A 27,958-nucleotide genomic window follows, 5' to 3' on the forward strand; every position below is an offset into this window, starting at 1 on the left:
TTTGCCCCCCCCCCAATCTTCTCAATTACTATTCCTTCCCTTCCCATTTTTCAACTCTTCATCTATATTCTTATAAAAAATACCAAAAAAACCCCCACACCTTTTCTCTTCTGTTAGGCTTTAGATTGTTAGTGTTAGGATTATTCCCCTTCCCCCCACCCTTAACTTATTTAGGTAGATTTTTCTTTCTGTATCTGCTTTGCTTTTGGTCTTGCATGTGTGTGTTGTGTGAGTGCAGCATACACATTATTGTGCACAAGCAAGCAAGCAAACAGTGTGTGGCCAAAGCAGTACACTAATACACCGTCTAATATATACTGTGGGGCAAAGCACTACACAATACATAATATGAAGCATCTTAGGGGTATCACCACCCATGGTGCTGCTCTTGGCAGGGGCAGAGGTAGGTGTGGGCAAGGTGCTGATGGGACCAGCAGCACCAGTAGTGGGCTGGCTCACCCCTATGTCCTGTTCTTGGGCAGCAGCAGTCAGAGCTCTGAAGGGGCTACCACCATTCCCCCAAAGTTCATGTCCTTATATTAAAAAAATAAAGAAGTTACTCACTTTTGTTGATTGTGCAAAGCACTTGGCCTGTCGCTTGTTTTCCCTTGTGTACATCAAATGACCATAAGAAGAAAATGATCAAACTAGGCTGTATGCATTTTTTAAAATGTTTGCTTCATTTTACCCTTCCTAATGCAGAAAAGGGCTGCCAAAATGATCAGGGGCTGGAACAACTCCTCTACAAGGAAAGGCTTCAGTGTTTGGGCTATTTAATTTAGAAGGCAAATAACAGGGGAGGTTTATAAAATATATGGAACAGAGAAAGTGGAGCAGCGCAATAAGTAAGCTCCACTGAGTTCAGTGTGACTTACTCCCAGGTATTGTGTATTGCAGCCAAGGAGAGGTTTAACTTTTTTCTTCTCTTAATGAGAAGAGCCTCAGGTGAAGGCTCTTCTCATCATCTGCCACTATTCAGTAAAGTTGAATAGTGGCAGATTCAGGACAGACAAAAGGAAAGTACTAGGGGAGATGGGTTATTTTGCAATTTAAAAAAACCTCCACCAGAGATTAGGGATAGTGACCTTCTAATTGTCACCTTAGGACACAATCCTATCAGGATAGGCAACCACTTCTGAACTCAGAGGCGACCGCCTATCCAATGCAGTTTTTCAGAAAAGAAAGTTTATGCATGGCTAGCACAAAGGTCATTGGACTTAACTGTCTGAAATTTGCCAGGTTCAGTCACCTCCATAGGGGCTGCCAGGTCTCCAAATTTCATGTATTTATCATAAATACTTAAAAAGTTATGGCTGTTCCTGTTTTCTAATGCAAGTCATTGGAAAAATGTAAAATTCAAATAATTCCAATTTGGATTTCCAAATCTTGCTTCAGATCCAGACTGCGAAGCAGGTCAGGTCAGGTCTGAATCAGATCAGGGCCAAATCTGGAGCCCCAAATTGGTCTCCAAAGCAGTTGGGGGGCGGGGTCTGTGCAGAGCCCTAGTTATTTTGTCTTTCTACATGAAGAAGAGCCATGGGACTGGATTCTCAGAAACCTATATTTCTTTCAACAACAGAAGTTAGCGCCCTATGTGTATTATTGTGGTTTAGCAGTCAGGGTGTTGGACTGGGACTCTGGACTTCTAGGTTCTTGTCCCCACCCGGCCATGAAGCTCGCTGGATGACTTTGAGCCAGTTATTTATTTCATTTCTATACCGCCCAATAGCCGAAGCTCTCTGGGCGGTTACCAATTCTCAGCCTAACCTACCTCAGAGGGTTGTTGTGAGGATAAAATGGAGAGGAGGGGGACATTTGAGCTGCTTTTGGTTCCTTGGAAGAGGAAAAAAGGTAGGCCATAAATGTAATAATAAATAAAATACCATTGTACTTTGAATAAATAAAAATACCATTGCAAAGTATAGATCTATTAGGGCCAAACATAGATGTGACTGTGTGTTTCTTTGATGCGTCTGTCCCATTCACATATAAGAACATAAGAGCCATGCTGGATCAGACCAAAGACCTATCTAGTCCAGCATTCTGTTTGCACAGTGGCCAACCAGATGCCCATGGTAGTGGGAGGAGCTTACTCTGCATATAAAAGTGGCAGTGGAAGGCACTAACTTTAGCAGTATAAAGGATGCATGATAGAGTTGCAGTGAATACTCTTCCCTCCCTCATCTTACTTCCCCTCAGTCCATTGTTTCAAGCACATTTCCTGTTCTAGTATTAGAGCCAGAAATGGAGAACATTGCCTAGAGCAATGGACTGTGGAAGAGTGGAGGGTTCAGCACCTCTTCTGCATGCTTCTTGTACTGTAGAAAGTAAAAAACAAAACACATTTCCAGTCCTTTGCTTTCTGTGTGAAGAAGGTGGATACATATGCAAATGATGGCTCCACTTCTGGATTGAACCCCAAAACTTTCAATGACTGCTATGTAGTCTCTGAAACAAACACATACACATGAAAAATGTACTCCATGTTATTGTTACTGCCTCCCAAGAGAAATCCCTGCTCTTGGCTTTAAATAAACACATTTTTATTAAACATATATAAAAATAATAATATACACTTGCCCAGTTGACACTGGAAATCAGACAATCAAGGTTGTAATTCTAAATACATCTGTTCAGAAGTAAGTCCCATTGAACTTCATATACTTTTTAAAAAAGGAAACCCATGTGTTATGAATGTGTGAAGGAGCTATCTAAAACACATGGGCTAGGCCTGCATCTAAAACACATGGGCTAGGCCTGCACCCTACAAACTGATGTGTACCCTGGACACATCCTGTTATGCTGCATGGTCAGCTACAGGGTATGGCCTCCATGAGTGTCAGCCTCTGGGGCAGAGGTGCTGAAACTCTTTAGCTCAAGGGCCAAACTGTTTTGGGAAGCTCTTGGGGGCTGCATTCCAGTGGTGGGTGGGGGTGAAGGCAAAAGAGAGCAGGGCAAAAACACGGAAAGTACCTCCCAATCCCAGCATATTTGAGTTAAAGCTCTTGCTGCCGGTAATTAAGCCACCACAGGATATAGGAATAGCCACCAATCTGGATGGCTTTAAAAGGGGGTTGGACAAATTCCTGGAGGAAAGGCTACTAGTTGTGATGGCTATGTGCTACCTCCAGTACCAGAGGTAGTGAGTCTATGTACACCAGTTGTTGGGGAACATGTGTGGGAGGGTGCTGTTGCGCTCATGCCCTGCTTGTGGGTTCCTGGTGGACAGCTGGTTGGCCACCGTGAGAACAGAATGCTGGACTAGATGGACGCTTGGTCTGATCCAGCCGGGCTCTTCTTATGGTTTTAGGAGAGGCATTTCAATATTTTAGAATGGGAAGGAAACTGTGTAAAAGCTGGGAAACCACCAAATGATTGGTGGTTGGTGGGAAGGGGATGTGAATGTCTGGGGAACCCCAGATAGTTGGATTGGGATCCCAGGCAGGCCAGATTTGGCCCACAGGCCTGAGGTTCAACAGCCGTAGTCTAGGGGGTATGGATAGCCTGCATTTTCAGGATAGCCCTTTTACACATTCGGTAACCATGGGTACTGAATGCCTGAATAGGGCACACTTTGGTCTGGCTAGTTTATAGCATTTGTACCATATGACGAACTGGGTGATTCAATTACTGCTGACTCAGCCTGGCAAGTCCTTGTGGGTCTGTGGGCTCCAATGTTCACAATACCCTCTCCACCAAGGACTTTTGCAATTCTGTTGTACACATGCCCAAAGGACGGCCTGAACTCCCTGATTTCTGGCATCTCAAATTCACATTAAAAGGAGCGACATCTGTCTATTATGAAACATTAGGAAACACGATGTTTTTATGAGCTGTGATTCTGCACATAATGTTGAAGTTGTAATTACTGTTAATTTCAGTTAGATGTCTGTTATTATCATTGTGTGCAAGACTTGCAGTATAAGTCTACATGGAAGATGATTCACAGCTTTCTCTTGTTAATTAGAAATGGATTGAGGGTATCATATACACCTAAACACATCAAAAATCTCTGGATTTCTTGTAGTTCATTCTGTGACACCCCCCCCCAAAATAGCCATAATGTTTGAAAAAGTAGCTGTCTTGAGCCTGATGCCATTTCTCATTGGTATTTTTAACTTCATGCATACAATATGCTTAAGAAGGCACACTTAAAAGAGACTATCATTTCACACATTGGTCTCAAGGCATGGAATAGGCCTGAAGGTTGTTTCAATGTTTTCCAGAAGTATAAAATCATACCTACAAAGCTGAATCCTGTACAGAGAGAAGGGAGACAATATGTTGTCAACAGAAAGGCAATGTATATTATATTATATTAAAGATTTATACATAAATTCTATGCACCCACCCTTGTGTTCCACCATGACCTTTAAGATCAACTGAGAGTGCTCTTTTAAGTTCACCACCAATATGCCAAGGATGTGAAGGAGACATTTTCAGTAGTTACCTCTCAACTTTGGAATTCTCTTTATTTTACCCTATTTTTCCCCACCCCAAAACCTAGTTTAAATCAAGTCATGTCATACAGTACAAGAAGCATAAACTTACCAAAGCAAGGCCAGACCTATACATCTTTAAGAAGTGGTACAAGACAATTTTATTCAAACTAGCTTTTGACTCACTAGTAGCAGCAAATTGGCACCATTATTTTTAAAATGGACTTTCTTCCTAGAAACAATGTTTTCATCATATAGACAACCAAATTTTACTACACTGGACCACACTGAAAGCAAGAAAAGCTATTCAAAGGGAAGGCATTGTTTGCCTTTGAGGACATTGAGTATGAAAGAAGGCTAATTAAAATGTATTATTTATTTATTTATTTCTATGTCATTTCATTTCTATTTATTTATTTCATTTCTATACCGTCCAATAGCCGAAGCTCTCTTTATATTATATTATATTATATTATATTGCTGAACCTGCAGCCAGACTGGTTTGTGAACTGGTCTGAAAGATAAGATCAGGGGAAGGACTTTTTTACACCAAATTTCAATCTGGAGAAGACTTTACAGACATTTGTGTGATCCTATATTTGAGAGCTGATTCACACAACTACAGTATTTTTGAGGTAGAACAGCCAACACAAATGTAAATTTTCCCATCATAAAATGTTCTTGTGAAAGTTCCTCTGCCCCCTCTGCTCCAAAGCACACAGAGACAACGAGGCGTCTTACCATGTGGGGCCCTTTCTCAAGACCGTTTTACCATATGAACTGGGGCAATGGAGTCAGACTGTGTTAACTCTTCCTCCAGTGCTTCTAAGCTTCCTACCTGATACTGTTGGCATGTCACAAATTAATATAATTTCTGGAGCATTTTTCTCTCATGCCTGTGCACTTTCTTATCTATTTTTGTTCTAATTTAATTAACATTTAGAGCTTGGTTAAGTACTCTTGTTTTCAACATATCTCTGACTGTTTATGTAATTATAATAATTATGAATAACTGCAGAAGCCATATGTGTGTTCACATCAATTCCACATATTTTACCAAACTGCAAGATGCAATTATGCAATTACAGCCTATGATTGTATAATAAGAAATTCTAGGCAATGTAATAATTCAATTGTCATGTAAGTAAAACTTGCAGAATTGTAGATAAGCAAGAACAACAACAACCCACAAGAAAACAATACGAAGCACATAATACGTATGAATACATAATTATGTGCTGTCCATAAGAAGCATAATCAAGAATTAAGGATGTCAGAGAAATCCTCAATGGAATGAAATGAGTTTGGATTTCTATAAATCTGACCCACAGATTCCACAGCAGACTGGCTTTTCCTGAGTTTCATGGATTCCACAGACTTGCAAACTGTTGGTGGTTGTTTTTTTTACTTCACAGAATTTTATACAAATTTAGTCATAGAAAAATAAGTAAAATAAAAAGAAAACACCAGCCAAAAATGTGTATTTGCCCCATAGGCTAAAGCATGAAAATGTGGATTGGGGGATGTATTTGCACATTTGGGGGAGATCTGCACATTTTTACAAGTGCAAATTTGCACAAAATGTGAATTTGCGCAAATTCAAGAAATGGGAAAAATCCAGTTCTGTCAATGAGCAGATGACAGTACAAAAGGCACCTGACATTCAACAAATCGCAGACAGAATAGATTTAAAATTTCTTACACAATGGCCACTGTCCAGTGGATGGTTATGAATACTTAACAGTGCAATCCTATGTTCTTCTACTCAAAAGTAAATTCCCAGGAAGCATGTACAGAATTGCAGTCCAAGTGTCATTGAAATGAAAAATACTTAAGCATCTCTAACTCTTTGTTGGATTGTGGCCAATGAGTATATTCCTGGAGCAAGTAATATTTATGATCAGGGCTGGGCAAACCAAGATGAACACCCAAAGCCACGCATGCAGAATACTGTGATACTTGGCTAAGGAAATAACCTTGCAGTGCAGCCACACCTCCTTTTTTGGCAGGCACTATTATGCATACACAGACAGAGACACCTCTGAAGGTCTTGAACCTAGCAAGTAGTCTTCACTCATCCTGCCTCAGTTTAAAGTGGTCTTCTTAAACAGCATTCTCATCAACACTATTCCCATCCCATGCCACTTCTCTTGAGTAGAAGGACTTGATGGGCTACTGTTGTTCAACTATCTTTTCTTCAAATCTTGCCCAAACAGGCCTTCCTCACCTTCACCTGTTGCCACAGGGATGCCTTACATGTTCCCTGAGCCATCTATATTTAGCACTTAATTTCTCCATCTTTCCTTCATGAAGTTCCTGAGATTATGATGTTCCAAAGCAGCCCTTGTAAGGAAGAATTTCTTCTGCAGCTGAAAACAAAGTTATGTCTCATACAATGCTGTCAGAGACCCCAGGCTGCTTATAAGACTTGCTTTACTGATAATCAAGTTCAGGACAATAGAAATATTTCCACAATAAGATCTCAAATAAGGTAATCAATGCTTACCTTTCTGGATTTGAGAGAGATTTTAACCTCATTTGGAGGACCCTAAGCTTGTACCTTGGGCCAACTATGTTCTCTGTCGAAAATGTCAAGGTAATTTTCGATACAGTGTGGAAATCCAAGTAAAATCCAGCCAGTATCTTGGCTTGTTTATATTGGTAAAATGCAGCTGCATCACTAAGGAGAAATCAAAATATATTGTTACATTGACACCTAGATTCCCTGATGCTTGGAGTACATTTACGATAATGCCACTGTTGACTGGTCTGTGAAGATCATCCTGTTCTGGGTCTCTGCACAACTTGTGGCTCAGCAAGCCAAACACAGCCCATCATCTATGTATTGTGGGCAGCCAGTTGACAATCCTTCACTTTTTGCAGTTTCAAGCAGTGGGCTGGCCATATGGCTTCTTTTGTCCTGGATGGTCCTCCATTTTAAGGTTCTGTCTGGGATAGGTCCAGTTTCCAAAATATTACTCTAAAAATCTGGAATTTATGGATGCTGTGCAAGGGTGTGCTGTTTTAATTTAATTTTTTGCTCTTTTTTCCAGTAGAGCACACCGTCAGCTGGTTTCAAGCTGCTGCAGCCATCGCACCAGGACAGCTGGCTGTGTTTTCTTGGGGGCAGTGTAGCAGCTGTGCACCAGGGAGGCTGGCCCGGGGGAGAAGGAAGGGCAGGAAAGGGAAGGTGGAGGAGGAGTGGGTGTCTCTGGCAGTGAGTCTCTGCCTGTTGCAAATCCCTCCTCCTTCCGGGCATTGTGAGCTCTCCGAGTAGCAAAGCCCACTTGTACCCACTCCCAGTGCCAGCCACAGGAACTGGAAAGTGGCAGGCCGCCCCGAGCACTAGTGAATCCAGGTGCCATGGCCAGTGAGGAGCAAGCATGGCTTCAGCAGCCTGGGATGCTTTAAGATGATGCTGTTCAGGAGATGGAAGGCAAGGGGAGTGGGAGAGTGATGGCTGTGGCGGAGATGGAGAGAGGGGTGCAGATGGATTGAGTGGGAGGAAAGCATGTAAATGGAGGGAAGGATGGGAAGGGAGGGAAGGATATGAGGCAAAGTTGGTGGATGGCGGAAAGTGACAGCACATGAAATTGCCTCAGGAAAGGGAAAGAAGTACCATGAGGTGAAGAAAGGGAAGGACAGCTGGGAGGCACTTAATCTTTATAGAGCTAAAGATGCAAGGACCAGTGGAGGCTGGTGGTTCTGATGTCACTGGGGCAGTAAATCCACTCCAGGTTTCCATCCAAACCAGCCAGAATTCTAAAGGAGCAATCCAAGGTGCAAAGCACCTTGGATTGCTCCTTTAAAGTTCTGACTGGTTCAAACTGAAACCTGGAGTGGATTTACTGCCCCACTGACATTGGAGCCACCAGCCTCCACTAGTAAGAATGATGGGATCAACACACAACCATATTAATCAGCCAAATCCCAGAGCCATTTCACTGAATTCAGTTCAGTGCCATGACTATTTTAAAATGGTTACACCACCTCCTTTCCTTCACTCACAAAATTTTCCTTCCAGTTTTCCCATAAGACAGTCAAAATGGCTTGTTTCCTGCCTCTCCTTTTCTCTCCCTGGGGACTTTGTAGCAGCAGCAGCTGCTCCTCAACCTTCACCTCCTCTTTTCGTAGTTTCCCTCTCGGACAGCAACACGTGCTTCATTCACTGCTTCTCTTGTTTGGTGGAAGCAGTGTGTGTGTGTGTGTGTGTGTTATACTTACTTCAGCCATTGGGGAAGGGTGGGGAGGGGGACAGGTTCACCCACTATGATGAGTTGCATTGTATTTTTATCTACATTTTAGTCAGGGCTGGCCCTAATATTAGGCAGAGAGAAGCAGCCACCTCAGGTAGCACATGCTGGGGCAGGACACAGATGGAGGTGCTACACAGCCATCCTGCATCCGCTAGGCTAGCTTGCTGTCTCCAGGTGCAGTGGAGGATGCTTACTTCAACCAGTTCTGAAGTAAGTTTCAGCTGCCAGGACAACTTCTGTATGTGGGATGGGGGGCACCATTTTGTCCTTTGCCTAAGGCAGCAAAACATCCTGGGCCCACCTTGATTTTAGTAATTAGCTCTAAATGTGCATACCGTCACATAAATTGGCACATGTAAATGTGTCCTCTTTTGTCCTCCCTTTTCATGATGCAAACCCTCATTTTTGGCAGTGCCACCGTACCAGGCAGGCAGTTGCCAGGCAGACAGCAAAAACAAGCAATATATTTTCCACCAGCTGGGCTTCAGATCAGGAAGTAAGCCTGGTAAGTCAGGTGGACCAGGAGCCCAAACACTCATCCTCTGAGGATCCCAGCCCCTCATCTTCAGAAGAGGCGGCTGCTGAGTTTACTGTTCAGGGAGAGGACTCAGTTATAGAAAGGTGTCATGAAGTATCCACCTTCTCAGGCCCCAGCTCTCCAGGAAGACCCCAGGACCTGCCCCCTTGCATCCAGGGAAGGTCATATTGTCATGCTCAGACCCTGAGGACCAGCCATGAAGACACCAGCATGCCACAGCCATCCCCTTGTCATTGCAGCCTGAGGCTGCTAAAAGAGACCAGGCCCCTTTAAGAGAAAAGGTCTTAATCAGTGTGGAGGCAGGGCCAACCCCCCTAAAGGAAGTCAAACCCCTAAAGCAGCTGCTTGTTGGAGCAACATACAGGGCCCCTTCACACGGAGCATTTAGCATTTATCCTGCGACTGAGATTGCTCCTTCATGGAAGCTTGTGGGCTCTTTACATGATGCCGTGACCCTGCCGTGACCCTCCTGCACTAAATGCCCTTTGTTCTGTTTTTAAATAGATCGCAGATCATGAGCTATCAAATTACCCCTTTATGTTCCACTTCTGTTCCACTTCATCCTCCCTGCAACTTAAAGCAGCAAGAAGAGGAGGGAGATCAATGAAAGATAATGGAAGACTCAGCTTTGGGGGAGAAGGAGGGGAGAAGGGGAGGGGGGAAAGGAAGTGCTTGTAAGGCAGCCAGTTGTGACCTTGTATTTAAAACAGAAGCAGAAAGCCCTGTTTTAAATACAGGATGGTGTAGAAATGCCCACAGACAAGCTTGTCTGGCTTCCAACCTCACTCAGAGCTCTCAGTGGTGCTGTCCTATTGCCGTTTATTGTCTCCCCCAGAAACTTGACTTTCCCCAAACCCTAGTAAAGACCCAATCCATAGTGGAATTCTGGAACCCAGGCTTACCAGCACCCAATGATGCTAAGCCCTCACCATAACAGAGGAAGAACAGAACCGGGGGAGTGGGGGAGACAAATTAATTAAAGCAGGGGAGAATCAGCGAGAGGGGAAAGGGTTAATCATCTCATCCATTGTTCAACTGCACTTGCTTCCCCATCCCTTCACTAGCATTAGGAGAAAAACACAGGTTGTGTTCCTGGTGCTCTTTAACACTTCGGTTGTTTTCCTAGTGCTTAAGCTGCTATACATAACTTAAGCTGGAAGCAAACAAATAGGTACATTTATTAGACTAACTATAGCACTGATGAGGTGAGACCATTTTTCTTCAGACTGGCACCTTTATCACCACATCACACTGATAAAAGACAAAAAACAGCATCACTCTGATACACAGTATTCAAACTGGCACTCCAATCCAAAAGTCATTTACTGGGAAACAAGCATCACAGATCTTAATGAACCTTAGTTCCATGTTTTGTTGTTGTTGTTCAGTCGTTCAGTCGTGTCCGACTCTTCGTGACCCCATGGACCATAGCACGCCAGGCCTTCCTGTCCTGCGCTCTCTCCCGGAGCGTGCTCAAGTTCATATTCATTGCATCGGTGATGCTATCTAGCCATCTCATCCTCTGCCGTCCCCTTCTCCTTTTGCCTTCAATCTTTCCCAGCATCAGGGTCTTTTCCAGGGAGTTTTCTCTTCGCATTAGGTGGCCAAAATATTTGAGCTTCAGCTTCAGTATCTGTCCTTCCAATGAGCACTCAGGGTTGATTTCCTTTAAGATTGACCGATTTGACCTCTTTGCACTCCAGGGGACTCATAAGAGTCTTCTCCAGCACCACAGTTCGAAAGCATCAATTCTTCAGTGCTCAGCCTTCCTTATAGTCCAGCTCTCACAGCCATACGTTGCTACTGGGAAAACCATAGCTTTGATTATATGAATCTTTGTCGGCAAGTTGATGTCTCTGCTTCTTACTATGCTGTCTAGGTTTGCCGTAGCTTTCCTCCCAAGGAGCAAGCGTCTTTTAATTTCATGGCTACAGTCACCATCTGCGGTGATCTTGGAGCCCAAGAAAATAAAATCTGTCACTGCTTCCATGTCTTCCCCTTCTATATGCCAGGAAGTGATGGGGCCAGATGCCATGATCTTAGTTTTTCTAAAGTTCAGTTTCAAACCAGCTTTTGCACTCTCCACTTTCACCCTTAACAAGAGGCTCTTGATCCTCTTCGCTTTCTGCCATTAGGGTGGTATCGTCTGCGTATCTGAGGTTGCTGATAATTCTCCTGGCAATCTTAATTCTGACCTGTGATTCATCCACCCTGGCATTTCTCATGATGTACTCTGCATATAAGTTAAATAAGCAGGGTGACAATATACAGCCTTGTCATACTCCTTTCCCAATTTTGAACCAATCGGTTGTTCCATGTCCAGTTCTTACTGTTGCTTCTTGTCCCTCGTACAGGTTTCTCAGGAGACAGGTAAGGTGGTCTGGTACTCCTATCTCTTTCAGAATTTGCCACAGTTTGTTGTGATCCACACAATCAGCGGCTTTAGCATAGTCAATGAAGCAGAAATAGACGTTTTTCTGGAATTCTCTTGCTTTCTCCATGATCCCTAGTTGGCGATTTGATCCCTAGTTCCTCTGCCTCTTCGAAACCCAGCTTGCACTTCCAGTAGTTCTCGGTTCACATACTGCTGAAGCCTAGCTTGTAGGATTTTGAGCGTAACCTTGCTGGCATGTGAAATGAGCGCATCTGTACGGTAGTTTGAACACTCTTTGGCATTGCCCTTCTTTGGAATTGGAATGTAAACTGACCTTTTCCAGTCTTGTGGCCACTGTTGAGTGTGCCAAATTTGTTGGCATATTGAGTGCAGCACTTTAACACCATCATCTTTTAGGATCTTAAATAGCTCAGCTGGAATTCTGTCATCTCCACTAGCTTTGTTGTTAGTAATGCTTCCTAAGGCCCACTTGACTTCACTCTCGAGGATGTCCGGCTCAAGTTCAGTGACCGCACTAGCATGGCTATCAGGGACATTAAGATCTTTCCTGTATAGTTCTTCTGTGTATTCTTTCCACCTCTTCTTAATCTCATCTGCTTCTGTTAGGTCCCTCCCTTCTTTGTCCTTTATCATGCCCGTCTTTGCACAAAATGTTCCCTTGAGATCTCCGATTTTCTGGAAAAGATCTCTAGTCTTTCCCATTCTATTGTTTTCTTCGATTTCTTTGCATTGTTCATTTAAGAAGACCTTCTTGTCTCTCCTTGCTATTCTCTGGAACTCTGCATTCAGTTGGATATATCTTCTCCTTTCTCTCTTGCTTTTCGCTTCCCTTCTTTCCTCAGCTACTTGTAAAGCCTCACCAGACAGCCACTTTGCTTTCTTGCATTTCTTTTTCTTTGGGATGGATTTAGTTGCTGCCTCCTGAACAATGTTATGGACCTCCGTCATAGTTCCTCAGGCACTCTGTCTATTAGGTCTAATCCCTGAAATCTATTCCTCACCTCCACTGTATATTCACAAGGGATATGATTGAGGTCATACCTGAATGGTTTAGTGGTTTTCCCTATGTTCTTCAATTTAAGCCGAAATTTTGCAAGAAGCAGCTCATGATCTGAGCCACAGTCAGCTCCAGGTCTTCTTTTGACTGACTGTATAGAGCTTCTCCATCTTTGGCTGCAAAGTACATCATCAATCTGATTTCGATATTGACCATCTGGTGATGTCCATGTGTAGAGTCGCCTCTTGGGCTGTTGGAAAAGAGTGTTTGCTATGATCAGAGTGTTCTCTTGGCAAAACTCTATTAGCCTTTGTCCTGCTTCATTTTGTACACCAAGGCCATGCTTGCCTGTTATCCCAGTGATTTCTTGACTTCCTACTTTAGCATTCCAATCCCCTGTGATGAAAAGGACATCTTTTTTTGGTGTTAGTTCTAGAAGGTGTTGTAGGTCTTCATAGAACCGATCAACCTCAGCTTCTTCGGCCTCAGTGGTTGGGGCATAGACTTGAATTACTGTGATGTTGAATGGTTTGCCTTGGATTCATACTGAGATTATTCTGTCGTTTTTGAGATTGTACCCCAGAACTGCTTTTCCCACCCTTTTGTTGACTATGAGTGCTACTCCATTTCTTCTAAGGGATTCTTGCCCACAGTAGTAGATATGATGGTCACCTGAATTAAATTTGCCCATTCCTGTCCATTTTAGTTCACTGATTCCCAAGATGTCGATGTTCAGTCTTGCCATCTCATGTTTGTCCACCTCCAGCTTACCTTGATTCACTGATCTTACATTCCAGGCTCCTAAACAATATTGTTCTTTACAGCATCGGATTTTCTTTTCACCATCAGACACATCCACAGCTGAGTGTCCTTTTGGCTCTGGCCCAGCCGCTTCACTCTTTCTGGCGCTACTTGGAAATTCCCTCTGCTCTTCACCAGTAGTATATTGGACACCTTCTGACCTGAGGGGCTCATCTTCCGGCATCATCTCTTTTAGCCTTGTGATAGGTTCCATGGGGTTTTCTTGGCAAGAATACTGGAGTGGGTTGCCATTTCATCTGCCTTGTATAAAAGTCAAGTAAAATAATAAAACTTACCTCTTAATTTTGGATTCTGTTGTATTTCCTGCATTATCTGTTATTTTGATATTTATGAAACCTCTCCTACTGCTTTTGTTCCAGATAATAATATCCATGGAGTAATGATACACTAGGGGGAAGGGGGAAAGAAAGATACATGAATACAATTTTATCTTGTATTACACATATTATACTCAGTAGCATGTATATATCAGCTGTCCTTCCTCTAGTGCCCAGAAGTCCAGGGACTTCAGTTTGAGGGCACACTGGAGACTTTTGAAGTCTAAACAAAACAGATATTACAAACAGAGCAGAGTGGAAGCAAATAGTCCTACAGCAGGCATCCAGACTACTGATCTTGCATCCAGAGAGCAATAACATGGGCCACAAGGCTGCTTGCAGTTCAGCTAAACTCAGGATTCAAAGTTGTCAGCTGTCTGTCTCCTCATCTCCAAACTCTAAGTGCCAACTGCCTTTAACTCTCTGTCCCTCCCTGCAGAAAGTGTCACATTCCAAAGGCTTGAGGAAAATTCCAGACTATAAAGAACCATTAAATCCCCTTCGGTACATTCCTGATCTCCCATCAAGTTTTCCAAGAAAAACCATAACAATAGGCCATTTATGCTCATTGAGACAGCCAAACTCATAACATTATGTTTGCAGAATTGTACTGCTGTAATATTGCAGGCCAGTCTAATAACCTTTTGATCTTTGATAGCATTACATTTGAAGATATTAAAATTATAGTATTCTGCTTGCATTGTTGTAATGTTTTATGTCTATGATGCAAGAAGCTCCAGGAAGCAACAGTTCTATATAAATGAGTACCCTTTGGTCATGTGGGTAAGCAGAACCAGTGGTGGTCCTGCCAGCATTCCCATCTTCCCCACTTCAGACTCCATATAGCTTGCAAGAATCGGATGATTGAATGTGCATGTTCAATTCTCAGATTTAAAAACCCACAAAGATGTGACTATTTGAAAGTGACATTGACATACATCTCAAATCATAGGTCTTATGATCCATGGTAGTAAATCTTTGGCTAACTGGCCCATCTTTCATTATACCTTTCTTCTTGAAATTCATCTTTTTATGATTATCCAATGCAAATCCAGCTCTTTCCCATTCTCATATCAGCTCATTTGTCATCTTTTACCAGGTTGCCGAGATAATTTCCTGCATTTAGCATTTTCCCTCCTCCTGGCACATAGATCTTTTGAGCATAATAGTATTTCATAAATGAAACAGCAACAAAGAACAAAGTCTAATCAAGAATATGCCAGGTTATCTGGGCAGTAAAAAGTAGAGGGTTGGGGGTGTGTGTTTTTTCCATAGCACCACTAGATAATGAAACCTGGGGTAAGTAAGGAGAATAGTTAATCACTTACTGCAGAATGGCTCTTTATCTGAAGTGTCAAAGTAAGCTGTTGTCACTGGAGGGTTCTTTTCAATTAAATAGTCCTTCCATTTATCAGCATAATAACCTGAAATTTAAATGGGAACGTGTTCAACAGAAAGTTAACAAATAAAGAGAAAATAAAATCCTAAAGATAGTTTTTTGTTTTATAATGCTCTGGGAAATCAAAACTGAGATCAAGTCACAAGACCTTGGACTCCAGTTATGAATGCTAAGTTCCACTACAGTCAGTAGTTTTATGCACAGGAAACTGGATGAGTTTGCAACCTCTGGCACTCCAGCTAAAATAAAAACACATCTTTTTCTGTATTCAGTTACTATTAGTCATCTGGCTTTACCTGATTTACCAGGACCAGCAGGGAGCTTCAGAGATTGACCTCAGTTCACTTGGAAAGTTGGTTTGGTTATTTTTTCCTTGGCTCATTCCTCATATGAACTGTGACTGCATTCACATGTAATTTTATGCCAGGAATCCTGTCTTAATAAACCACAATGTGAACAAGCAGTGTGCTGGGCCATGCAGCCCATTCCCTCCTGCCACAGTCCTCCCTTCGTGCAAACCTGGAATGGATAGCTTCATGTTACATCGAAACCTGGGATTATGGTTAATTGTACCCAAACAAGCCAGGATCATAAGACAGCTTTAAAACAGGGTTTGTAGTTGGCTTAGATATTCTGGGTTGTTTGGATGCACTGAAAATAATCCCAGGGTTGTAGGTAACGTGAAATTACCCCTTCTTGGTTGGTTCACCCATTTGCACGAAGGGAGGAATAAAGTGAGAGCAAACAGGCTCTGTGCATCATATCATGGTTTATTAAGCCAGATGTGCAAATGTGGCCAGTGTGTGCACTAGAACATGCCCCATAATGATCTGCAAAGGACAGAACCAGCAAGGACAGCTCTTTGATCAAGCTCTGAGTATTCCCGAATGAAGATTTGGGGATGCACTACAATGTGCTTTATCTCCCCTTCCAGCTTCTACACACAACCAGGAAGCTGTAGGTGAAAAGAATGACCAGGATGCAGAAGGGAGGAAAAGGAATTTCATGGACTGTATCCTCTAATCTCAAGATGCAGGACGGTCTTCCTGGAGTGGCCTCCAGGAAGGGCAAAACAAAGCCACGGCTGGAAGCCAATGGGGGAGGCCAGTAGCGAAGGAGGGTCTGGCAACTCCAACACATGCTATGTAGGACTTCTAGTGTGCAGAGGGCCAAAGAATGCCTGCACATTGGACATTCAGCATGATCGAGAGAGACATTTTCAAAATCACTTTCAAAATGGCTCCATTTCAGTGGGGCAGTGAATCTACCCTGGGTTTCAGTCAGAACTCGAAAGGAGCTATCCAAAGTGCTGAGCCCTAGCCCCAAAGCCCCAAAGGGGTTCAGTGCCTTGGATCGCCCCTTTAGAGTTCTGACTGAAACCTAGAGCAGATTCACTGCCCCACTGAAATGGACCCACCAGCCTCCACTGAATGTGTGTCATCAGTTACATTTGACCTTGGGTTTCGGTATCTAAGTTAACTGTCTACTCAGTAAATATCTTGTTGAATGTTTTGTTTTTCATATTGATTTAAAAGAAACCCACTTGTTATGGATTGTGGTTGTTTTTAAAGACTATAAATAAATAGAAGACTATAAATAAAGGTAGGTTTCACTTTTGGGAATAAAGCTAAGCTTTTACCACATCTTATAAACTCACTCAGCACTCACACAGCTCAAAACAGGCTAAGAACTGTACAAAACATTGACTCAGCCTGCAGGGAGATATACTTTATACTTCAAACTTTTAAGTATAAGGAATTCCAGTTGTATAAAATCCAGATTATCCCCTTGCAAAAATAAATAAACAAATACATAAACATAATGGCAAACATGATACGTTTAACCAGTTCCCCACAAATTAATGTCCATTATGATCAGTGGCGTATTTCATGGGGCAGGTTTAAGGCACTGATTACCTTGCCAGATTAAAACTGACTTAGTGTTGAATTCTCTGACTCTGTGGTATTTACTGTTAGGAGTACACATTTGCTCTTAATTAGCCAAATATTCTTTCATTTAAGCTATGTAATCAGCAAAATGAAAAGCTAATATTGCATTCACAGTGTTTCACTGATCTGGGATTTCATATTAATTCAGGATACCATTCTGCCCTGAGATCAAATATTGAGAATTGCAATAGTGGGATGGTCCCATCCTTGTTCATGCTTAGGTGGCTCCCATAAATCATATTTATTAGAATACTAGGGCAATAAGGAGCTTCTTAGTATTTGGAAATCTTTTTTAATAAATAAAAAGCATAAAGAAGCAAACTAAATCATGTCTAACTCAGCCCTATGAGAAATCTAGCAATTATACAACATAGTCAGTGAATGCCTTATGCATCTCTAAAGGCAGGCCTTCATGGGAGGGGTGTATGTGGTGACACAATCCCTGAAGGTCAGAAAGGGTTCTGGAAGCCTGAAGGCGTGTGTGTGCACGTGTGTTATCCTGATGAGAAGGCCTGTGAGAAAGACAGAGGCCTGGTATTGTGTGATCAATAGTTGACTAATAAAACATCTGTTGTTTTCATAAACTGGATCACTGTTTATTACTCTGGAAAATAATTTGTCTGGCTGAGCTGCTGGAGCAGGCAACAATGCTATAGAACTATTATATTATTTGCTCCCATAAATCACCATTCAAGATTGGCATCTGAGCCAACTACCTACTCATCCCGGGAGGCATTCTGGTGATGTGGCACCTTGCTCCTTCTTGCTCACTGATTACAACACACTACAGTAAGGATAATGTGGGTTAATGTGTAAGTGGTTTAATGTATGGAGTTACATTCATGGAGATTCAGCCTTACAGGTTAGACTAGATCTTCAGAATCTGCCAACATTTTGGTTCTGTGATCTTTTTAAACAATATCTGGCTGAAACAGGCAACCTGGAAGGGGGCTTTCTCCATGGTGGCACCCACTTTGTGGAATGCCCTTTCCCCCTTTTATGCAGGAGGAACCAGCTGTGTCATGTCTGAGGTGCCAGTTAAACATAACTGTGGCATGTTTGAGGTGCCACCCGGGTCTTCCCTGAGTGATTGTACTGTCCAGTTTGTTGATTGTTATCTGATTTTAAATGTTTTAATTGAGGATGTGTATTTTTTATTATTTTAAATGTTTTTAACTGAGCTGTTTTGTATTTTCTCTTTTAAACATTTTAACTGTGGATGTTTTGTATTTCAAATTTGTATGTTGTAAACAGCTTTGAGATGTCTTTTTAGATCAAATCAAGCAGTCTATAAATCTTGATTAAATACATAAATAACATTTCTGTTATGACTGATTTGACCTATTCTAAGTTATCCAAGACCTCAGAACAATTACCATGAGATAAGAACACAATAATTGCTTGGAGATACACAACAATTATGCAGAGAGGTCCTTCCTATAAGAATTCTTATGCCTCCTACAAGAACTGCTTCCTTTGACAATGGACCTTGTAGTACAGGATCAACGTGAGGCAGTCCACCTGAAACAATGTGTGTAGCACCTGAAAAGTATTGCTACCTTGACTGGGCAATCTTCCTTTGTTACACCGATTGTTTGTTAATGGTCCAGAATGTCTGATAAATACTGGTTGATTCCAGATTAGTCTTTTATGCCACCATCACCCTGCCTCATTCACAAAACTTTACAGAGGGTCCAGATATTGTGGACTTCAACTCTTAACCCCCTCATATTTTCCCACTGTCTTCTGTCTTTTCTCTTACCACAGATAATCCATTAAGAAAGAAAAGATGGAACAGCTTCACAATGCCTTGTCATTGGTGGTGCTAGAAGCCTTCTGTCTGGAAGCACCCATTTGCTCAACAGAAGCTACTCATTAGGAAATAGTTGGCGATCGCTTCTGCATATTTTGAATTAGGGAAGTTATCAAGGCACCTTGTGGCCCTCCAGCTGTTTTGGCCTACAACTCCCATCAGGCCTGATGCTAGTTATAGGCTATGTTTGGCCTAGCATAGTTTGGCTATGCTAGTTATAGGCCAAAACATCTGGAGGGCCACAAATTGCCCATACCTGCTCTACATCTAAGACAGGGATAGGCAAGCTTTTGGGGCCGTGGGCACATTTGCTGCTAAGAAAATGTGTTAATTTTGTTTTTTTTTAATGTGGGAAGGGTAGGGCACCTTGGTGGGTGTCAAAAAAGGTGTCTGGGGGCATTTGGTGCATATGGGCACCACATTGCCTACCCCTGAGCTAAGATAAAGTGGCTAATGTAAGATACACATATGTGTGTGAGTTAGAGACAGAGACAGAGACAAAGAACCAGCAATCTTGGAACAGTGTGAGATCTGGGTGAGAGAGTGTGAGATCTGGGTGAAATCACCTAGTGTGGTATAGGGCTCCTCTCTTTGGCAATCTGATTTGGGTAGCAGCAGAACTACTACGTGTAAGGTGCGGAGGCTGCTTGCCTCCACTATACTCACTTGAATGGTTTCAAATAAGCCCAATATTACAACCACACCATAAGAGTCTGGCACTCTTCCCTCCACAGAAAGCCAAACCCAGGTAGCTCTGTCCCTAAAACCTCTCACTGCTCCAAAGAAGCAGGGAGCACAGACCAGTATCTTCAGTACAGAACAGCTGTTTGAAACTATAACACTCTATTTCCACTTGCAAAATAATGTATAATTCTTACCCAATATTGGGCATGGAAGTGGGTGGAAAGCTTCGCAGCGCACACATTTTCCATTCTTATACTCAGTGTATGAGTTACAAGGGTATGCAGTTACATGACAATTCTGTTTCAAGGATGACATGTACAAAAAAACAGATCTCTGATGGTCACATTTGAAATACTGAGATCCTTAAAGTAGAGAAAGAATCAAGGAAACAATGTAATGTTACGTAACTGTTACACAAATAAGACTAATATTAACAGAGCAACAAATCTATCACATTTCACGTTGGACACATGCTTTCCCTTTATGGAAATGTAATGCAATTTCTTTGCCTCTTCATCTAAGCATATATGAGCCTGGAAAACTGGAAAACTGAAAAAACTCGTAAGATTTTGAAGCTCAGCTTCAAAATCTTACCAGTTTTTTCAGTTTTCCCGTTACTAAACAAGGCATAGAAAAAACACTGAATTTCCTCTTTTCTTTTCTCTCCATAAGTCCCTGGTGAGAAGTGGCAGCAGCACCTCAAGGTGGGCAAGTGAAATCTATATATTAAAGCTCCAGTGCCTACACGGGTGCTGTTCTCTTTCACTTCAGAAGTGGAAATGACACCTTCAAGGATGCATGTAAAGAATGTCAGTCAGGACATTTCACATCCTGCCAGGAAATCTGGGTTATCTCACAGTGTTAAATAACAATGTTTTCCTAATGCTATTCAGTTATTCAGAAGCAGAATGATTAAATAAATTCACCAGCCACATCTGTGAAACACCAACTGACTCCAGGCCAGGACCTTTCCTGATGTTCTCATCTATTATAATTAATTTATCTGTATTTACCACCAAGTATTGTTTTGGGACATCCAGGTTGATCTGTTCCTCCATTCGGGTAGAAATCAATGTTTCCCAAGGGCTTCCTGTAACCCAAAGCTAACAAAAATTCAACATATGAATGAAGGCAAAAAAATACAGGACTTCAGAATAAATAATATGCTTATCAAGCACAAAAAACCATCCAAAATATTTAAGAACCTATTGCCTTTTCTTCTTTACACATTTGCTAGGATGTTTTAAAAAAATGAAGGCAAAGGAGGAGAAGACAGAAACAATTTCTAAGGTTTGGTCCATCATGGCTTGTAATAAGGCCTTTAGTTGTCATAGCGCCCACCCTCTGGAACTCCCTACCACTACAAATAAGGCAGGCACCAACTCTCCTGGATTTTTAGTGCTGACTAAAAACCTACTTTTTCCAATAGACATTCCTACGAAGGTAATCTTACTGTATATAACTAAGAAATTCCTTTAATATAAGTTATTCATAAATATTTTTAAATAAACAAATAATGAGGAGGGGACAGAGATGGAGAAGACAAAGATGACAATGAAGAAGAAGACAAAGAAGAACTGTAACTCATATACACCATGAAGACATCAAAAAAACAAAGGGCTTGTATCAAGGTGTTGTAATTCATTGATGCACAGGGTGGGTGGGGAGCATGTTTCTGCAGGCTCAGAAAAACAAATTCAGATACTCCCAGTCCTCACTTAGATGGAGCTAAATTGCCAAATGTGTGACAGCTGTATGAACAATTGTCACATTCTCTTGGTCCCCACCTTCCTCATGCACACACACACACAGGAAGAGAGGCTTCAGTCTCATGTCTTTAGTTCAGTATCAACAGGTTCATTACAGATGCAAATCCCCGAAGACCCTCAGGCTACAAAGGAATAACAGCAGGGAATCCAAATGGGAACGACTATGTTGCTAGCAGTTTGAACAGGGACTTGCTGGCTAGAATAACTTAGGGAGGGAAACCGCTCCCATCCAGTGATGCTCCCTATGTTGCTAGCAGTTTGAACAGGGACTTGCTGGCTAGAATAACTTAGGGAGGGAAACCGCTCCCATCCAGTGATGCTCCCCTATGTTCCACCTCTGACATTTCCTGCTTCGCTCTGCACCACAGTCTAGCATCTCTCAGGTCACACCCTGCGCTCTTCTCCTCCTCCACCTCCTCCTCCTCCTGGATTCTCACAGAGGGCAGGGGGCTTCAGGCCCAGCCATCTGGGTGCCAGCATCCTGAGAAGCATGCCTATCCATATCTGATCTGGCTGGGGAAGATGCCTCCCCCAGTTCTTGTTGTTCCCCTTCTGAATCGTAACTGCTAACTATATCCATACGCTTAGAATCAATCCTGACAACAATGCTTTGGTGACAACACATGGATGTCTTGGCAGTGATGGCTAGGTAGGGTACAAATTGGCCAAGACTAGTCACGTTTTCTCTGGAATAACTGAAAGTCCTTTTCCAAGGCAAGCACAAAGTCCTGCCAAACGTCATCACTGGCCAGGATTAAAACAACATGAAGTAATTCTGCCTGAATGAATAGACTTTGAACTAGTGTTGATTAAAGAAGAGCCCCAGTGGTGTGGTAGTTTCAAAAGCAGTTTTTTGAATGTGGCAGGAGAACTTGATGTTCAAAGACAAAAAAAATTAAAATTCCAGCAGACGTGGTCAAGCCTTTCAGCACACCTGAAAGGTATTTGGCTTCCAGTCCTTAAGCTTACCATACAAGCTGGCTGGAGCAAAAAAAAATCATTCTGCTCTATGATTCTGGAAATCCAAAACTGTGTAATAATTACCATCAATATCAGTATGAATAACATCAACAAACTGTGCATCCGTGTGATCCAGTCTCTCACTGGGTGACTTTCCAGTAAATGATGGGCCCGCTGGATCAAGACCTGACATGAAGAATAAACATATTTTAGTTGGGTTTTTATTTAAAAAATATTTAATAGAAGCAGACCACACTAGGATAAAAAATGTCACTATATAATCAAAAAGCATACTTTCTTTTCTTTTTAAAAGTTTAATCAATACAAGCAACACAGAAGTAGCAGTAATATAAAACATATTCATTATTTAAATAAATCAAAGGCACGATCCTATGCATGTTTAGACAGAAAAAAAGGCCTACAACTCCCAGCATTCCCCAGCCAGTCCTTAAGCTTACGTACCGGCATGGCTGGCCGGGATGCTTGGAGTTGTAGGCCTTTTTTCTGTCTGAACATGCATAGGATTGCACAATAAATTTCTTCCTCTTTCCCTGTTTATCTACTCCCAACACTCTAGATCTTCCTTCCCCAACCAGGGCCCACCAGGTGCCCTGGAATACAACATCCATTATCCCCAGCCTGCATGGCCATACTCAGGCTGCAGTCTAAGGCATGCTGTCACTTGGGGCTTGTGAAAGGTCCTAGGGAAAAAGAGCCATGTAGCAATTCAGCATGGTAAATCTCTACTTTTTGCCCACGAACAGAGACACACACTGTCTGTTAGGGAACCAAGAAGACATTGCCCTCCCCAAAGAGAATAGTGCGTGTGTACTGATCACAGGATAAGTGTACTGACTGCAACAGAAATTACTTTCACAGAAGACACACAGCCCATTGACTGCAAGTTGACCAAAGGACACTTGACTTACCTGAGTCCTGCCCAAAGTATTTAGGATTAGGGTGGAGGCTCTCGTTCCATAGTCCTGATTATTTTCACATTGAGAAGCAAGTCACAGCTGTGATGTCTTGAGCCAGCCCTACCATTAGGCAGAGTGATGCAGCTGGATCAGGAAGGAGATGCTAGGGTGGCGGCTGGCAGATGGCGGCCCTTCTGACCATTCCTATCTTCCTGGGCCACCTGGGTTGTCTGTCTGTCTCACTTAGCCATTTGCTCCCAAAGCATCACTAACAGTGCCATTGGGAAAGGCCCCTAAGAGAGGCAGCTAGGCCAGGCTACGCACTCCAGAAGGAGTACAACTCTGCTCATGTGACGCATATTGGTGGTGACACTGCTACATTGTTTTTTTAATGGCCAACATGCAGGTGTCAGATAGAGCCGGCCATGAGAGGTAATAAAGCATTGGGAGGAAAGAACTGCGTGTGCCAAGCAGCCTATGACCTCCTAAAGCTAGCCTGCTTAGGTGAGATCGAGAATGCTGTCCCACTGCCAGTCTAGAAGCAAGATTCACCTGCCAGTCTGGTCAGTTTCTACATGTGGAATGATCGGCACCCGATTTGTAAGTCTTACCTGTAATTCTGCCAATTTTGCCCTTGTATGTCTTTCCAACAAATCCAGCTATATGAGCGCCAAGGCTTACTCCAATCATATAAACTGAGTTGAGAGAGGCTCCATTTGCCTGTCGGTAAATACGCATGGATAGAAGGTTATCAAAATGTGAACCGCAGAGTATTTGGTGCAGTTAGGTAAATATGGATTAATCCAGGATTTGTTCCTCCTTCTCAAATAGGCATGTTCTCATTTGGGAAGGCCAAAGTATTTTCAAGGGGAGATGTGACCTTGAGCCATTTGTTTAATAACTTCAGAGAACTAACACTGTTGCTGCTTCTAGAACAACACCAAAAAATGGCCATGTATTTATGCCAAGGCAATCTACAGCAAAGTTGACTAACAATTCCTTCTGAGCAATGCTGCCATTATATTAAGAGAAAAAGAATAATTTGTTCCGTTCTCTATGCTATGAATTATTATTGTTGTTGTTGTTGTTGTTATCAACAACAACAGTAAGAGGAAGAGGAAGAAGAAGAAGAGCTGATCTCAATTTTAAATTGGCTTGGCAAATGACTTTTATTGGTGAGCATTCAGAAACCACGCACAGTTTCTGTGTGAGTTTCAGTGAGAGTAAAGAGTTTTAACATTAAAAGAACTTTTGCACATGCACCTATGATGCAGGTGGCTTTAGGTGTCTGGCCTGCTAAATATTGAGTGTGCATGAACAGAATATTATTTTTAAATCCTGAACTGGAGAAGGTATTTGGGAGAAAATGTGGCTTGACTTGTAATACATCTGAGCAGTATGAACTGCACAAATTTGTATTCTGGGTAATTATGAACTTAGACATGTAGTAGCTACATTATGTTCTTTTGCACAGTGACTCCCAAGTTATGGCAAGCTATTCCTATGATGGACCACCATATGTAGGAAGTTGCCTTATACCAAATCAGATCACTGCTCTAACTATGTTTTGTCTACACTGACTGGCAGCAGATCTCCTGGGAGTCAAACAGGAGTCTTTCCCTGCCCTAGCTGGAAATGCCAGGGATTCAGTCTGGGACCTTTTGTATACAAAGCACATGCTCTACTATTGAGCTACGCCCCTTCCAGATCATACTGTTTTCCTGCCATTGTAAACATATCCAAATTATACATGGCAGATGCATCAGGAGAACATTTCACCAGGAGTTTGGAATCACTGCATAATCAAACATAAGCGGCAATCACTTGATGTTTGTAGGTTGTGAGCATTAGCTCTTAGGGGTGTTTCATGCATTTTCCTTTTTCTATATAGAAATGAATCTCAACTAGGAAAAAGTATGAAAACTATGAGAGGATCATGTGTGAGGATCTTACACACATATCTTTCACTGTGTGTACATGTCCTGGGAAGATATGATTGGCCATGGCCGCCCAGCATAGGTACACTCCACACATATATACAGCAAAATTTACAACTGTGCAAGTATTTCAGGTAACAGTCTGCATATCACACATCACATTATCCCTTCAGACTACATACATTTCCCAAGAACAAACCAAGTTAATGTCATCAGTATAAGACAAGTAAACTGGGCTCAATGGGACAATAGGAATGCTCTTATGGTCTCTAATAGCCATGATGTACAGGATTTCCTTACCAACATTTGGTCAATAACATTCTTCAAGATTTCCACTACTTTCTTGGCATTGTGAACAGCATTAGGATAAATCATAGTTGTGGCACCTCGATTCCAATCTACTATTATGATGTTGATGTCCCCTTTTTCGAGCAGAAGATCTTTGATTTTGTAAATCCATACTGGTGGAGAACCTGTAGGTCTGTAACCATGGATGATAATAATAGATTTCTTGGTCACATTTAGATATGCAGAAGCTGTTAGATTGTGTTCGCTGAGCTTCTCAGCACAGTCCTGGTTTCTTTTTGTGTATAAAAGCAGTTGCACTTTCAGATCTGTACCAAGTATTGAGTTGCCTATGCTAAGATTAGTAAATGTAGGGCATTCCTGTCCTTTACCTGAAAAATGAAATAAGTGGGGAAAGAAATACTTGGTCACTCAGCTAATTTAAACACACACTCACACACACATTTTATTTCACCTTTTCTACAAGGCACCCAGGGGAGCCTGCATGAGAAGATTATCATGATTTTCTTCACGACAAATCTGTCAAGTACCTTAGGCTCAGAATTAGTGACTTCCCAAGGTCACCCAGCAATTTCATGTCTAAGAAAGGATTTGAACCTGTAACTAACTGGTCTGGGTGTCTCTCCCCCTGCCCACCCCCACACACATCAATTTCAGTACTGCCTTCATTTGCTTGCATATTTTCAAAACATAATCACAGATTTTACCATTATGAAATGTTTGTTTCTGCTTCCACTTTTGTATCTAAAAATGTGCTTACAGTAACTGACCTTCAGACAAATGAACTCTGTCACACAGCACCGTTGCAGAGAAGTAAACTTCTTACCTGCCTACGCTGTGTTAGTTCTTTTGGTAGACAGGGTATATTTTTCTAGTTTGAATGGTTGTTTTCACTAGACTGTTTGGCTTCAATCTCTTTCCCCCTCCCTTCCTGTCATAAAATGTTCCTGTTGTGTTAAAGATCATCCCTTGAGGCTGAAAATACTTTCTGTGTAACCTGCTAGTGGGAAAAATACATTTGGATACATACAATGTTAAAATGTTAGCATAACACTGCAAACTTACATTATTTCACTATATTACATCAGTCAATACCAAACACAAAATTGCACACTGGTCTTTGGTTAGTTCTGTGTGTCCATGACAGCAAGATGTTTTTACAGACATAATTTATTATCTGGCTGAATGGTTCATGGGAGAAATAAATCATTACCAGTAAGGTCACAAGGTGTTTGTAACATGCTTAAGCTGCAGAAATTCTATGTACACTTCCATGAGAGTAAGTTCCATTACACTCAGTGCAATGAATTTTGATTAAACATGTCTTGGAATCATGGTGTTAGATTTTTAAGTCATATGAACATAGGAAGCCACTTTATATCAAGTCAGACCTTTGGTCCATTTAGCCCAGTAATGGGCTGGCTTTCTAGGGTATGATCCTTTTAAATGGATACAGCCAGGAATTGAACTTGGAGCCTTTTGCATGCCACGGAGCCAGTATGCTATAGCTACAACTCAATATTAAGAGGGGGTTTTCCCCCCAGGTCTCACCACACAAAATCAGTCTAGGTGCCTATTTTGCACAAAGTACCAACGATAAAGTATATTTGTTTTGCACTAAAGAGAAGACCTTTGTACTGTATTTGAAAGGATCACATTCATCCGACTAGCACTTAGAATCATGGCTCAAACAGTACAGTCTAGTCCATTTTAAACATTTGAAATGTACACTACCTTTCCTCTGCTAAAAAAAATCAAGAGGAGCTTTTAAACGGCTACCTTACCTGCTCTCACACATGCCATGAAAAAGGTGAAGAAACACAGCCCCAACATCAGTAATTTTTGAAAAGCAGCATATAACATCCACATCTGAGAGGATGGTGCAGTTTTCTTCTGTCATGCTGGCTTTTGCTTCAGTGTTTGCTTCAATTAAGCGTCACTGACAAAATAGGTGTGGTACATAGAAGGAAGTACTTCGCAGAGTGAAACCCAGTCTTTATGCTTTTGCAATCCATGGCCCCTCCTTTCTAACTTAAATAGGCAAGGTAGTTTCAGTTCCTTCAGATTTGCTGTATCTTTTAAATCACAAGGACCTCTTCCCTCTGACTTCCTAAAACCTGGTTTTGCAGGGCTCTGCACCTTGATGGTACTTGATGTGGCAAGCAGTTCTGTGCCAGTTCTGAAGTATTTAGAGAGGAAACAAATCTATTGCATGCTTTGCCCTTCAGGCTCAGAAGAAACAAAATGTATAGAAGACCTTTTACTTGGTTGCTTTGAAAGTCTACTGAATATCTAGAATACTATAAAGATCAGAAATGGAAAAGATGACAAGATAGGCATTTGTAGCAGAAAGTCATTTTCGTAATTTAATTCTTTTCGTTTGTTATTTTGAATAACAAAGTTCTTGTGCACTCTCTGGAAAATCTTGTGGTTCTACTAGGCACCCTCACTAATCTAAAC

At 41.9% G+C, this 27,958-nt stretch overlaps 1 protein-coding gene across 2 annotated transcripts; it reads right to left on the reverse strand.

Moving 5' to 3' along the window:
* Positions 1-2,494: 2,494 nt before the first annotated feature.
* On the reverse strand, positions 2,495-27,684 carry LIPI (lipase I). Of its 2 annotated transcripts, none has more exons than XM_084841704.1 (10): positions 27,283-27,684; positions 25,493-25,673; positions 23,867-23,975; positions 22,423-22,524; positions 20,623-20,712; positions 19,804-19,971; positions 15,093-15,188; positions 13,723-13,834; positions 6,946-7,119; positions 2,495-4,257 (listed from the first exon to the last, which is right to left on the reverse strand). In XM_084841704.1, exons 1-10 carry the CDS (start codon positions 27,396-27,398, stop codon positions 4,170-4,172), a joined length of 1,236 nt encoding a protein of 411 aa, XP_084697830.1. In that variant the 5' UTR covers positions 27,399-27,684; the 3' UTR covers positions 2,495-4,169. The 2 variants fall into 2 exon arrangements, with proteins under 2 accessions (XP_084697830.1, XP_084697829.1); XM_084841703.1 differs by having other exon boundaries at positions 25,493-25,869; positions 27,283-27,482.
* Positions 27,685-27,958: the final 274 nt, after the last annotated feature.

Source organism: Heloderma suspectum, chromosome 3 (genome assembly GCF_057233095.1).
Source record: "Heloderma suspectum isolate Gila_16-S chromosome 3, 16-S_ref, whole genome shotgun sequence".
Lineage (NCBI taxonomy): Eukaryota > Metazoa > Chordata > Lepidosauria > Squamata > Helodermatidae > Heloderma > Heloderma suspectum.